Below are 13,771 nucleotides of genomic sequence, written 5' to 3' on the forward strand. Positions count from 1 at the left end.
AGAGAAGCAGGCCACACATCAATCCCATAAAATTAAACGTTTTTTAGTGTTTAAAATAGCATTTACACAGAAGCAGCATTTACACGTGAACTACCCAGCTGCTCAGACTTCAACACGGTATCTACAGTGCAGATGTGTGGGGCTACCATGCCAAGGTGGCAGTGGCACATGCTGGTGGACAGCCACCAGGGTAGCAATGACAGGACAGGACCCCATCTCTGTAGCTATTGTGTGCGCTATCACCGTGTAAAGGTGCCTGGCCTCTCTCGTCTCCTGTACTAAGCATCCTCCACGTACTCCCAGTACAAACTGTTGTCATGGGCTGAGTACCAAGCGGGGGGAAAGGGACATGCACCTGCCCCCATTGGGTAACCAGCTGCCACCCTCAGAGCAGGCAGGCTAGCAATAAATAAATAAGTTAGACCCCACGTAGGCAGCCAGAGAGGTTTAAAGGCTCTGTCTAACCCCTCAAGAACCCTACCTTGGCCTGACAGGTGAGGCCCATGAACTCAGTGAGAGTCAGTCTGGGCCACTGTGTATAGTTCTGGGAGAATTTGGGGGAGAAGGAGGGTGTGCACAGAGCCCAAGAGAGTCTTTCTTATCTTAAATGGAGGTCATTTCTAAAAAAGGAACCAGGAGGTGGTCCCTGAGACTTGTGCTGAGGACCTAAAGACAGACATCTCCTCACAAGACTCTACTTGAGCTGCACCACACAGCAGGCAGGATGCCAAGCCCATATCCTAGTATGGCTGCTGCTCTCAGCCCTTCCTCTGCAGCCTGCTCCCTCTGCCCTGGCCCAGACCCCGCAGCTGATCTATCTTGGCTGGCCACCACTAAGGCAAGTCCACAGAGATCCTGGCACAGCAGGACCACAGACTCTTGCCACAGGCAGCACTGAGCTGAAAACACTGGTTGATGGTCACATAATGTCCACAAAGAACTCACACGGGTTTCCCATGGCCTTTTGGAAGGACTGACGGCTACCTGTAATTTCTGGAGGAACAGCAGCCAGCTCCCGGACAGGTGGCCCTCCAGGTGGCCCGCCCACTACTGCATAGGCCTTTGTCAGGGGGTGAAGTGGGGGGAGCCCTGGGGCAACAGCTGAGGCCTGACTTCGAGGGCTACTGCCACGGCTAAGCTGGCTGACAGGACGCTCCCACCAGCCAGTGCTACCAGACCCACTTGGTGCCGTGTGATCTGATTCGCTGCCGCTGCCCCCAGCTCCAGCTGCCCGGCGCTCCTCTCGGCCTGGGGTCCGATGGCTGCTCCTTGTGGACCCACTGCTCTTGCTTCCTGGGAGAAGGGAAGGGACCACAGAGTCAGCACCAGGCCTGGCCATTTCCAGGACCACCAGCTGCTCCCAGACAGCCAGGGCAGGACCTGGTGAGCCTGGGGTAGTAGGGGAATGGCAGCCATGCAGATACCAGGAGCAGATGAGAGGCAAGGAGCTAGGGACAGTTGCAGACAGGAGGGATAATGAGGGCCAGCTTGGCACCCCAAACCTAACCCCAATGCTTGAACCAAGGTTGATTTTGATGTTGAGAAACTGAGACACCAGTGAAGGCCCTGTGTGCCCGGCGTTCCCATTAGCCATCCTGGGTTCACCACCCGAAGACCCACTGACCACCCAACCCCAGGGCCCTGGTCAGCTAATTTTCTTAGCTTCTGTCCTGAAAGTGGTGGGAACCTGAGAACACGTGCTGGCTGGGGACATGCTGAGAGGGACACAGGGGGACCTGGCTTACCGGCCCGAGGGTCCACTCTGCTAGTCCTTCAGTCTAAGGCTTGCTCAGCACAAAGCAAGGGATAGCACAAGTCACACACCAGTCCAGTGCTCACCAATGGTCAACTAGGACTATTGTGGGCCAAGCTGAGCTTGGGTGCATGCAAGGGCCTATCCAGGGTCAGTAGTCACTCAAAAGCTTCCCCTCGGGCATTGCCACCCTCCGGCCCAACCTCTCCTTTCTCCCATCCTATGTTCTCAAAAATGACTGTCTTAAGTTTTTTTCCAGACCCTGTAGAATGGCTGCTGTGCCCCCACTCTGCCTAAGGCTCTACTTCAGCGCACCTCCTCCTCAGGGACACCCATCCTCCCTAAGATGATACACTCTCGTGGCACTCTGCTGGGCTACAGGTACCACAACTGATAAAGCCCATGCCTTCCTTAGCTTGGGGCCTAGAGAGTAAGAGTAACCTTACTTGATGCCCTTGGCTACTCTCGTCCTCATTCTTGCCACATCATCTCCTGGCCTCTTGCCTCTGCCACCTGGAATACCAGGCCTGTTCCCACCAGGCAGTCTTCCTAGTCCCAAAGGCCTCTACCCACAGAGCCAAAGTGAGTAGGGGGGTCACTGGGTGGGGGTTTTTGTGGGGCTCATCCATTTGCCCTCGCTTACCCATCAGCCCCCTCCCTGCCCCACACTGACTCCTGAAATGGGACCCACTAGGACCCAAACACACAGCAGGAGCACAGAGGACAGCAGCAAGGCCAGGCAGAGCCAGGGAGTGGGAGTGGAGGAGGGGCTGGTACGACTCTCACCTTCGCTCTGCTGACTCCCGGCACTGCCACTGCCGTAGCTGAAGCCAGGGTCCTGGTAAGCAGGCGGGAAGCAGGGCGGGGGCCCTGGGTACTGGTAGGGGTAGCCTTGACCCAAGGGCCAGGGCACAGATGGGTGGGGCAGTGGGGCCAGTGTGTCCTGATCTGAGGCTCCACTGGAGCCACTGTTGAGGTTCAGGGATGCAAGGTCTGGCAGGAAGGGAGGGATGGGTAAGCGAGGGCAAATGGATGAGCCCCACAAAAACCCCCACCCAGTGACCCCCCTACTCACTACTGCACAGGTCCCCAAAGACATAGTAGCATTGCTCAGAGAAGGTGATCTTGTTGACCGTGTGCCGCAAGAAGCCGTGCTTCAGCATGCTGCTGGCATACTTCCTCGCCTCCCTGCGTTCTTTGAAGCCCTCCACGTGTGTGTACAGCCAGTCCACCACGTCTGCCCCTGGCCACAGGCCCATGAAAGTCAGGGTAGCTGAGCCCTGGGAAGCCTCACCAGAAAGAAGAACAGACTGGGCCCTTCCCATACAGCCAGGGACTCACCAATGACAGCATTGGCAATAGTGATCTTAAGCCACATACGGTCCCGGATCTCCAGCCCTGAGTCCGGCAGCTGCATGACCCGGACAATGGCGCTCATGTCGCTCTTCACGGTCAGCGGAGCCTCCTCCAGCTCTGCAAGGCACCGTTCTCTGAGCCCAGGCAGGCAACCAGCACGCAGGGGCTGAGCTCCGTGAGGTTGGAAGCAGGGGACAGGATCAAACATTTATCTCCCACTCTTAAGTGGTATCTCATCAAGATGTGAGCTGAAACTGGGATATTCTCCCAGTCCCACAGTCCAAGACTTCTGGGCAAGCCAGTCCCTCTCCCTCCCCCAGGGACACCCTCCTGGGGAGCTCAAGCTGTTAGTTATGTTAGGCAGCAGGAAAGCAAGGCGGAGGCTACCATGTGTCCTCCCAATCCACAACACAGGCCTGGCGGATCCTTCATTGCATCCAGATGGCCAGTATGGCTGGGCTATGAGATATGTACACGTATCCTGGTGTACACATTTGTGAAGGTGTTGGGGGCAGACACATTATATACAATGGGCCCCAGGAAGAGCTCTGGTGAACCCTTGTCCTTCAGCCTCAGTTTCCTGCCGCGGCTCGTGTAAGCTGCCACTTACGTGGGGCGCCAGGCACTGAGCTGGTTAGTGAGGAAGAGCTGGTGCGAGTGATGGCGCTGGAGCAGGGACTCGTACCATAGCGGGGCAGAGCACCCGTCAGCGCTGCTGTGTGGGACAGCCAGGCGGCCGGGTCGATGGGTCGCACTGGGTCAGCTGCACAGTTACCGCACGGCAACAGATGACAGGTGATAGAGGCAGAGAAGAAAGACCCTTCAGACTGGGCCTAGGAACCCCCCCAACCCCCCTCCATAGGGTCACTAACCCCTTGGGATGGTGAAGTAGCTCCGAGGGGTTGGGTCCCAGCACTTGGCCACCGTGAGGCTGATGGGCCTGTATGTAAAGTTCGGCAGATCACATGGGTGAGGCCCACACAACCCCTCCCATCCCATGCCCTTCCCATCCCCACACGGATCCCCCCTCACCCCGTCTGGGATACGATCTCCCGAAGTACCCGCACAGCGTCATCGTTGCTCATGTTCTCAAAGTTGACATCATTTACCTGCGGGGTTTGTGGGGTCAGGGAGTGGTGGTGGGAGGGGGTGCATCTTACCCCCACAGTCCCCACATGGCTCCCACCTGCAGCAGCATGTCGCCTGGCTCAATGCGGCCATCAGCAGCCACAGCCCCGCCCTTCATGATGGATCCAATGTAGATGCCGCCATCACCCCGGTCGTTGCTCTGGCCCACGATGCTGATGCCCAGGAAGTGGTGCCTCTCTGCAGGAGGGGCCGTGAGCAGGCCCCAAAGGCTCCTAGGCTTGCACCCACCCCCACCAAGCACCCACCAGCCCAGAAGGCCTCACCCATGTTGAGAGTGACGGTGATGATGTTCAGGGACATGGTGGAGTCGGTGATGCTGCTGAAGGAGGATGCCTGTGGAGGGACCCAATGAGGGGCTGTGTGCACACCATCAGAGCAGACACCCCACCCACCTGCTGCCTACCCGGTCTGTCTGCCTCAAGCGCTGCTTCCGCCGCCGACATTTGTGCTTGCGAATTAGCCGAGAGGAGGTGCTCTGCTCTGTAGAGCTACTCAGCCTGGAGCAGGAGACCAGAGGCGGGAACGAGAAACCAGAAGTCAGATAAGCACGAGGCACAAATACGTACAGCCAGCCAACACTCATAGGCATGAATCTCTCCAGCACACACAGACATATGCACATGCCACCTACCGGCTTGTGTTGTCCTCCTCATCTGAGTCAATAAAGCTGCTAGATTCAAGCTCACTGCTCAGTACAGTGGATGCACTATCTGGAGGCAGTCCCAGATCCCGTCGCCGGTCCCCCCTCGGGTGCCCGTTGGTCCGGGCAGCTGTAGGGACAGTGGGGTGGGAGCTGATTGTGGGACTTGAGTCAGCAGTCACAGAATGAGGATGGCCTGTGCATTTCAAGCTTAATGCAGGGACTCTGAGGCCACAGAGGGTAGAAATACCAAGTTGGGATCTCTACCAAGGGATACCAAAGGAAGTTTGGGGTCCAGATCTGGGCAGGCACAGCCACAGTACCCTCATCACGGTTTCGACGTCGGGCACGCTCCCGCCGATGACTGACCATGGACTCTGTGCCTGTCTCGTTGTCCATCCCATCACGGCTACTGGCAACATTTGGACTGCACAGATGAGAACCAGGTAGAATTGGGCAGACCAAGTTGCTGGCAGCCAGTATCTCAAATGTTTCCTAGTCCCCAACCCACCACATAGGACTCCAGTTCTAGAAGGTCCCTCCACCCAGCTGGAGTCCCCTCTTCTGTTCTCAGCTTCACCCTTCCCAGGTGGGTCTTGGGTAGCAAGTACCCAGCAGTGGCAGGTCTCCGCCCTGCTAGGGGCCTTACTGGAAGGAGGGGGGCCTGGAGTCCCCAATGCCGCCTGTCCTCTCAAGGGGTGGGGGCAGGTCCGTGTGGCTGTCAGTGCCCTGGGACCCTGCATCCGAGTGAGCGCCCTCAGCCAGGACCAGCTGTGGAGGGAGAGTGAGGCCTTGGATGTTCATCTGCTTCACAACCACCCCCACAGATACCCAGGCCAGATGACAGCCACCACCCTATCTTTGTCCAGTTACCCGCATCATTCTTGTGGGGCCACCCCTAGACTCACCCAGGAAACCACCCGGCCATTGAAGCAGGGCAACTTGGCATTGTCATCGAAGATCTCCTCCTTCACCACCCTATAGGCAAACAAGACCCTGAGGTTACATCACCTCAGACCACCAAGAACACTGACATCTCCTACCCCTTGGGCCCGGCAACGGGGTACCTGCCAGGCCACAGATGTTATAACTGAGGGTTTACATAATGCATTCTCCTCTTAGCAACTCTTGCTCTCCATTGGCCGCAGGCCGCAGACCCTCAGCACTGGGGCAGACAGATGTAGAGGGGTCACGGAAGGGCAGGCTAGGACTCCTGCTCACTTCCAGATCAGCCTCTAGCCCAAGACAAGGTTAAGGGTTCCTGGAAAAGACCCTAATTCTTCGGCTTCCTTGGCCCCAGGATTTCCCTCAGACCTGTCTCTAGTTATAGATTCCTGGCATGGGGACCCAACAGTTGCCTTACCACAACATATAACACTTGAGGCTCCTTTAGGGCCTCTTCTCAGCCTCCTTATTTTAGGGAGTAGCCCTACCCATCCAGGTGCCTGGGACAGCCTATGGTCCACTAGCTCCTGTGCTCATCAGCCCAGCACACACCCTCCGCCCGCCTCTCTGGAGCAGTCATAAACTAGTCAGTAGGATGTGCATCTCATGGGACCCCGAAGTTCCTTCCACATCCCCCAGCCAAGAGCAGGGCCTCAACCACAGCAAGGCACAAAGACTCCCTTGTACAGACGTGAGAGAGCCCAAGGATATCAGCTCCTGCTGCCCTCAAACTTGTCTCCCAAACAGAAAGAGTGTGCCCCACACACAGCATCAGTCCCAACTCTCAGAGGAGAAGGTTGGTTTCTATCTGGGGAAGGGCATTCAGGGACAGAGCTAACCAGCCCATGGCTGTATCTGACCACACCCATCCCTGCTTGTCTTAATGCTGGACTAAAAAAGAGCCGGCCTCACCTAAGCAGGACACAAAGGGTCAGGGAATGAGGACCGGGAAGGAAGCCAGAAAGCCTGGGGTCAGTGTTCAAAAGGCATGATCGGCAGCCGGACATGTCAAAAGGGGCAGCTGTAAAGGTACAGGCCTCCATCTATGTCCTCAGGCCCTAGATTCCCAGCCCCTCACCCTCATCCCAGTGCTCAGCTCCACCCAGCACAGTGGGATTTTCCACACCCAAAACTTGAGTTCAATGGAGTTGGGAAACCAGACTGGTCCTGAAAGTGCACCTGGCAGGAAACAGGCTGTGGCTTACTGGGCCCAATGCCAGGGGCAGGGCCACCTCTGCCTACTACTCTAGGTCCCCTGGTCAGCAGTAGGTTGTAGGAAGCCCCAGCAGATCAACTTCCCATCCTCTCCAGGGGATACTTGCTGGGTAGAGACCTAGGGCTGCGGGGATGGCAGAGGCAAGGCAGCCTGAAAGTGAAAGTGAATTCCAACCACTTTTCTAGTCTCCACTGCTTCCCTGTGCCTACGAGCTCTGAACTAACAACGCAGGACCCAACAGCAGATACAATCGCTCCTCAGAACCTCTAATGTCTGCTGCCACCAATCACAAGTCACAGCTCTGGGGCTGGCTCCACTTACAAGCCTGAGCCAAGGCAGCCACAAGAGAGGCTGTCATCACAGGAAGACCTGGGCTGCCCAGGGTGGGGTGAAGTTTCTCTTGAGGATGGCAGGGCTCTGCCTGTGGTAGCTGATGGACCAGGGCCTGCAGAAAGCCTGCTATCTCTGAGTAACATGACAGCAAGAGACACCCAGACAGGAATCCTTACCTTAGCCCCCAACCTCAGCCCCAAGTGGATCCATCAACAGCCTTCCTTTCCCCTGCCACACCCAAGTTTTAACCCTCTCTGACTCACACATGAAGAGACACATGAGCAACTTCTATCACCACAGTAGGGCCTACCTGGATCCCCAGCAGACACTGTGTCCCATCCTGAGCAGCCAGAGCCTAGTCAGCCAGACCCTTAAGGCGATATGGCCAGCTTGAGGTCTTTGTGCCTTCCAATTCCCACCAAGACATTCTTCTCCTTACCTTCCCAGCCTGAGCAACCCAAGTCCTGCTTTCTGCCTAGTGGTCAGAGCAAGAAGAAATGAGAGGCTGGCACCTGCCCCAGATCCCACAGATAACCCTGGTCCTTCCCCACCCTGGGCGAGGCAAGGGGTAAACATCAAAATGCCCACAGTAGAGACAGGCACCACAGGTATGTGATGCTGCCCACACTACAGAATAGCCGCCTGGGCACTCTATAACAAGAACAGACGAGGCACAGTCAAACTTCTGTACCATCCTGAGCCTTGAGTGCCTAATCTCTCGGGAGGAAAACTGACCTCAGTGTGTCTCCACTAACTCTCTGTACAGCTACTCAGGACATCCCTGCAGGCATTTTGCCATAACCTCAGAATTCCTAGACAGATCCTTACGGTCACTGGGCTCTGCCTGGTCACCCCCAGAGACCTACCCCAAGGAGGAATCTGCTCTAAGGTAGAATCTTTGGTGCCCAGCACAGCTTGGCCAAAAAGGACCCAGGGTTCCTGGAGGTCACAATAACACACAGACAAACTCTAGAGACACAGCCCTGAAATAGCCTCTTTCCAGTTCCTATACACACAGCCAGCCAACACTGGGAAAGCAGGCAGGCATAGGCCATGGTGATACCTTGAGCTTCAGGGGTCGTATGCATGTCAATGGGAATGAGGATCCAACTCCTGCCAAGTATTGGTGTGGACTGGGCTCATGGCCTAAGGAGTCTTACTACCCATGGCCTTGAACTGACCATCGCTGGCCACTCTGCTAATAACCCATCCCATGAGCACTGGGCCCCAGAACATGGAGCCCCTCCCACAGGTCAGAGAATGCATTACCATTACCTAGACTCTCACAAACAAACACTAGAGAAGACACAGAACACAGAGAGTCTAAATCGCTAACCCCAGGCAGCCCTACCAGGCACAGGGAGCCCTCACAACATCTGCAAACAGGCAGCGGATCCTAGAGCCCATGGGCTTCCAGCCCTTACCCTTGCCTGCCTCTCCCCAGCTCAGGTACCTCTAACTCAGAGATTGAAATGCTGGGGCCACTGTCGGGCAGATGAGCTCACTATCATACCAGGCAAGCTGGCAGCAGCAATACATTCCTAGGAGCAGGGACCAAGAGCCAAATGAGAGATACCTGTTGGGAATTGAACCCTGCCAGGGCAGACTCTCTTTGGTTTGGAAGGGGGTCAGAAAACCTAGACTCACGACGACACTCCTCACAGACTCTATTCTGAGGCCACCTGCCCAGCTCAGCCACCCCTGCTGAGCTTCCCTCTCCCAACAGTAAGCTACTTTATCCCGGTATCCTTGGGAGTTCTGTAGGTAGCACTCAGGCAGGGAAATGAGGAATGCAGTTGTGTGTGGGGAGGGGCTGCCTTTCCAGGCTCCCAAGGCCACTGTGTCACCAGAGTTCCAGGTCACAGTCAGGGTGAGGCCTGTGGATGAGTTGTTTGTGTCTTTTTGTGTCCTCCTAGCCCAGACTCTTCCTCTTAGCTGCTCTGCCTCCTAGTCCTTCTATACATCCAGGACACCCAACTTGTACCTCTGAGCTTTCTGCTAGCTGGCTCTATCCCACATGCCCCAGCCACTCCCACGGCACCCAAAGGAACGCCTGCTCCAGTCCCCAGACCTGCAGCCCCACCTCCTCCACAGTGAGGGCACCCGCAGGTCCTCCTGCACATGAACAAGCTCAGTTGGGACCGTGTGAGCTGATGCTGGGTTACTACACTTAGCACACCCTACCCAACATGGATGTCGGAGCAGAGGAATGGGTACCCTCAAGAGACACCCAGAACATACAGCAGAAAACAACCCAGGTCTGGGTCTGTCTGCTCCTACCACTCATACCCCAGGGGCAGAGTTTGGGAGAACATTTTTGACTTTGGTGATAAATTTAATCCAGAGATGTCCTGTCCCTGTGGGCAGAGACCACAGAGGTGGCCCAGCCAGGAGAGCTGGGGAGGCCCAATCTCGAGAGCACAACCCTCCAGCCTCCAGGCAGATAGGGAGCACCAGCCTTCAAGCTGTGGGGGACACGCTCCCTTTGCTTTTTTTCTAGGTGGTTGGGGCACAGGGAATAGGTACGCAAGAGACTTCAGTTGTCCAAACCAGGTTCAGCCCTGCCTAGATGCGCAGGGTCAGAGAGAGGTCCCTGCCCAGGGACCCTGCAACCACAGAACCCAGGAAACAGTCTCAATGTCAAAGCCCTAAGATGCAGCCACACACAAGGGCACCAAGCACACCTGCTCCACCCATAGGGCCTGAGCATGCATGTCCCTGCCTCGAGCCCTGCCAAGCCACTGACTCAGGTTTCTGTGGCTGTGCCCTGTCAGGCCTCTGTTAAACTGCCAGTCCCTGGCTCACTGTCCCAGAGGCCCAGCTCAGCTCAAGTAGGAAGTCCCTTTCCTGAGACAGCCGCCACATCAGTGCAGCTAGGAAACACACTACCTTAGAAGCCGGCTTGAGTCAGAAAGTACTCCCAGGAACGCAAATGTTGTGTGTGGTTCAGAAAGGACAGAGGCACAGGAGCCTGGAACTGAGGGGGCAGGCTACTGTGACCCTTGACCTCTGCCTTGACACGGGGACTTTAGAGGGGCTACAAGGAGTCTGTCTTCAGGCTTCAGAAAGTTTTCTAAGCTCTAAAAAACAGATGGGTGCCTATGACTCACCCATTCCAAACTACTCTATTTCAACTGGAGGATCCACTGGGAGCCACAAACCTCCAACCCTTCCCCTCGATTCCAGCCCCCATAAACTGCACACCCTCCAGGGCAGCCAAGAGCCCTGGGTCTCCACCCACAGAGGAGGGAATGCAACAGGCTCTGTGCTTGACCAGAGAGAAGGGGGACGGGTGGCTTTGAGGGTGGCCTTCAGCACCCAACCTGGACCAGCTGGGCACAGGGACATCACTGGATGGCGGTCAGGAAGCCTGGGCCCTCGCCTGTCCACCAAACAGCACTCTGTGGCCTACCTAGAGGGTAGTCAAGGACTCGGATCCCCAGCTCGCCACGGACAGGTGAGTACACACACCAAGGGTCACCAAGGCGCAGAGACTCTACCTACACCTGCTGTCGAAGCACGGCAGGGTGACGGTCGCCGGGGGCGCTCTCTGACGTCCCCAGACCCGTGAGCCCTGTCCGCGCAGACAGGTGCCAGCCCGTGCCCGCGCCGGGGGGGGGGGGGGAGGGCAGTCACCGCACACGCGCGGGAAAGGGCCAGCACTCCCGCCCAGGCCGCGCGGCCCACTGACCCGAAGTCCTGGTCCATAGACTTGAAGAAGAATTTGTAGGCGTGCACCGGCCGGTTGCTGAGCACGTTCTTGAAGTCCGCCAGCGTGACACGCTCCGGAGCCACGGGCAGCTTGACCAGGTACGGCGTCTCTTCCTCGTCCATGTGGTAGATGATCTTGGTCTCCGCCATGGCGCGGCAGCGGCGACGCGGAACCCGCGCAGCGTCAGGGCCCGGCTCACCTCTCGGACGCGGGGCGCCCTCCCAAACCGCCGGCCCGCGCCCCGCCCGGCCGCCCCACGGCCCCTGTGGGCGCCCGCCCCGCCCGGTCCCCGCTCGCACCCGTTCCCCGCCTGTTGTCCCGCGGCCCGCGGCCGCCCATCCGCTGCCAGCCCGGGAGCGGGCGCGAGGAAAAGCAGCTCCGAGGGCTATTGCTGCCCACCGCCCCCTCGGGCTGCTCCAAGAACCGCCTGGTGGGATTGAGCCCGCGGCCACCGGAGGGCGCGCCAGAGCAGGTGACGTCACTGGACGCCCGCAGCGCGAGCGGGGCGGGGCTACGCACGCGCAGGGCGGGTTCGGGGCGGGGCGGGGCTGCGGCCGGCTCACGGGCGGGGTAACCGGGACGGGACCCGGCGGGTTCGGGAAGCCTAGCTGATTTGCAGTACGACAGGGCGGAACTCTGAGTTCTCCCCTCGCCAGGAGCCGAAAGCCCTACCCTGCGCTCGCAACAGATTCCCAATAGGCAGGAATCCGTGCGGCGACTGGGTCTGGGATGTGTGTGCAAATGGGCACACTCAGCCCCAGGAAGGCAGAGGAACCCTGAAGAGGTTGCACCCTTTGAGCCAATAAGATCTGCCAGGGAGCAGAGGAGAGTCGTCCTGCTAGGCTGGTCTGGTTCTCCCGACCCAATCCCAGTGCCCGGAATCCGGAGGCGCTGGCCACTCTGGAGGCTTCCGGTCGCTCCACAAGAAACTGAAGATACTGTGTCTAGCCCTAGACAGCGAGAACCTTACTGCGCCCCACGCTAATGCCGAACTCAGTTCTTATGCCTATTGCCTTATTGGATTTCCCACGAAACTTAAATGAGTAAATACTAGTGGGGACACAGATGTGTGCACACAGATGTCCAGGCGAGGCCCAGGCTGCGACTGAAGCCAAAGGGATTTTTGCCTTGGACATTGTAGATTTAAAAAAAAAAAAAAAAGGTGTCCTCCCGAGGCCCAGGAAGACGGGGATGCCCCTCTCATCCTGTAGAGTGGAGCCACTTACTGCCTTGCTAGCCTGAAGCTACTTTAGGCCTACTCCAAGATGGCCTAAAGTCCTTCGCTAGCCAGTAATAAAAGTGGAATAATGCATAGGATACTGGTCAGTGATGGAGACAAGGGGTGCCTATTGTAACCTGGGACCATTCGCAGACACTATGCCAGCACAAGGAAAGACCCGGCCGCTGGGACAAAAGGCAGTGGATGCATACTAAAGGCCTCTGAAGTCAGCCTAGGCAGCGTCCTTGGGAGTAATCCCTTACTCCACAGGGGCCTGCTATCCTGGGAACCCTTTTGCCAGCAGCTGGTCCTCTTTTTTGAATCTCTACAGAAGTAACCTAAAGGAGCCAGGCAAGATGACTTCAGCGGGTCTGCTCAAGGGAGAAGGAAGACAGTCCTATTCTGGGGTGCACCTCAGGCTAGACACACGATACTGCCAATCTATTTATTGGTCAGTAGCACTCATAATCAAGGGTCCCCACTGCCCAGCTGCTCTTGTTCCCACCTGACACTCACCCCAAATTATAGGAGGAACTAGAAGCCAGAGGCCTGGTAGGAGTCATGATACTGATGTTGATGTTGATAGGGGCAGGTTGGGTCACTGTGGAAGAGGTGGGTGTGAGGCCAGAACCTGTGCCATTCTAGGAGGGGTCTTCTCTAGTGGCGGTGTGACTACTGATGGGACCAGAGGCCACTAGTGTGAGGTATTTCCTCAAGCCACACCCCAACAGGTCACTGAGGTCCTTGTGGGTGATTGCCATCCCTTCCTGTCCTCACTGTTCTTGGGAGAGCATTGGAGGGGAGCAAGAGTCAATAGGAACAAAAAGATGGCTCAGCTACTTAAGGTGCCCACTGCTAAGTCTGATGACTTGAGTGTGAACCCCAGGACCCACATAGTGTAGGCTGAAGACCACCTGAGGAAGGAGAGGATAGATTTCTGCGAGTTATCCTCTGACCCCCATGTTCATACCATTCATCTATCTACAAACATTCACACAATGTAAATGAAAAGAAACGATAAAGCAGGATATGACGACACGTGCTTTAATCCAGTCCCAGCACTAGGGAAGCAGACGCAGACGGATCTCTGTGAGTTCCAGACCAGGCTGTGTAGTGAGAGTCTCAAAACAAACATCTGGGCCTCCATGAGCAGTGCGCACAAGTGGTACACAGACATACGAGCAGGCAAAACACCTATATACATAAAATAATAAATTTTTAAAAATTTAAGATATATATATAATTTATTTTTATTTTATGTGCAATGGTGTTTTGACTGCATGTATGTCTGTGTAAGGGTATTGAGTACCCTGGAACTGGAGCTACAGAAAGTTATGAACTGCCACGTGGGTGCTGGGAATTGAGGCTGGGTCCTCTGGAAGAGCAGTTGTTGTTCCTAAATGCTGAGCCATCTCTTCAGATATATATATATAGATATATATATTATA

General features: G+C 56.4%; 1 protein-coding gene across 2 annotated transcripts; it reads right to left on the bottom strand.

The window, feature by feature from the left end:
* Nucleotides 1-22: 22 nt before the first annotated feature.
* Nucleotides 23-11,533, bottom strand: Dvl1 (dishevelled segment polarity protein 1). Of its 2 annotated transcripts, none has more exons than XM_050130061.1 (15): nucleotides 11,084-11,533; nucleotides 5,807-5,876; nucleotides 5,548-5,669; nucleotides 5,222-5,325; nucleotides 4,890-5,028; nucleotides 4,662-4,755; nucleotides 4,522-4,591; nucleotides 4,296-4,435; nucleotides 4,142-4,218; nucleotides 3,982-4,049; nucleotides 3,795-3,872; nucleotides 3,095-3,226; nucleotides 2,829-2,996; nucleotides 2,540-2,746; nucleotides 23-1,293 (listed from the first exon to the last, which is right to left on the bottom strand). In XM_050130061.1, the coding sequence occupies exons 1-15, from the start codon at nucleotides 11,251-11,253 to the stop codon at nucleotides 920-922; spliced, it is 2,013 nt and encodes a 670-aa protein (XP_049986018.1). In that variant the 5' UTR covers nucleotides 11,254-11,533; the 3' UTR covers nucleotides 23-919. The 2 variants fall into 2 exon arrangements, with proteins under 2 accessions (XP_049986018.1, XP_049986017.1); XM_050130060.1 differs by having other exon boundaries at nucleotides 3,720-3,872.
* Between the last annotated feature and the right edge of the window lie 2,238 nt (nucleotides 11,534-13,771).

The sequence above is a fragment of the Alexandromys fortis genome, unplaced genomic scaffold (genome assembly GCF_014885135.2).
Source record: "Alexandromys fortis isolate MF-2015 unplaced genomic scaffold, M_Fortis_MF-2015_v1.1 scaffold_330, whole genome shotgun sequence".
NCBI classification, from domain to species: domain Eukaryota; kingdom Metazoa; phylum Chordata; class Mammalia; order Rodentia; family Cricetidae; genus Alexandromys; species Alexandromys fortis.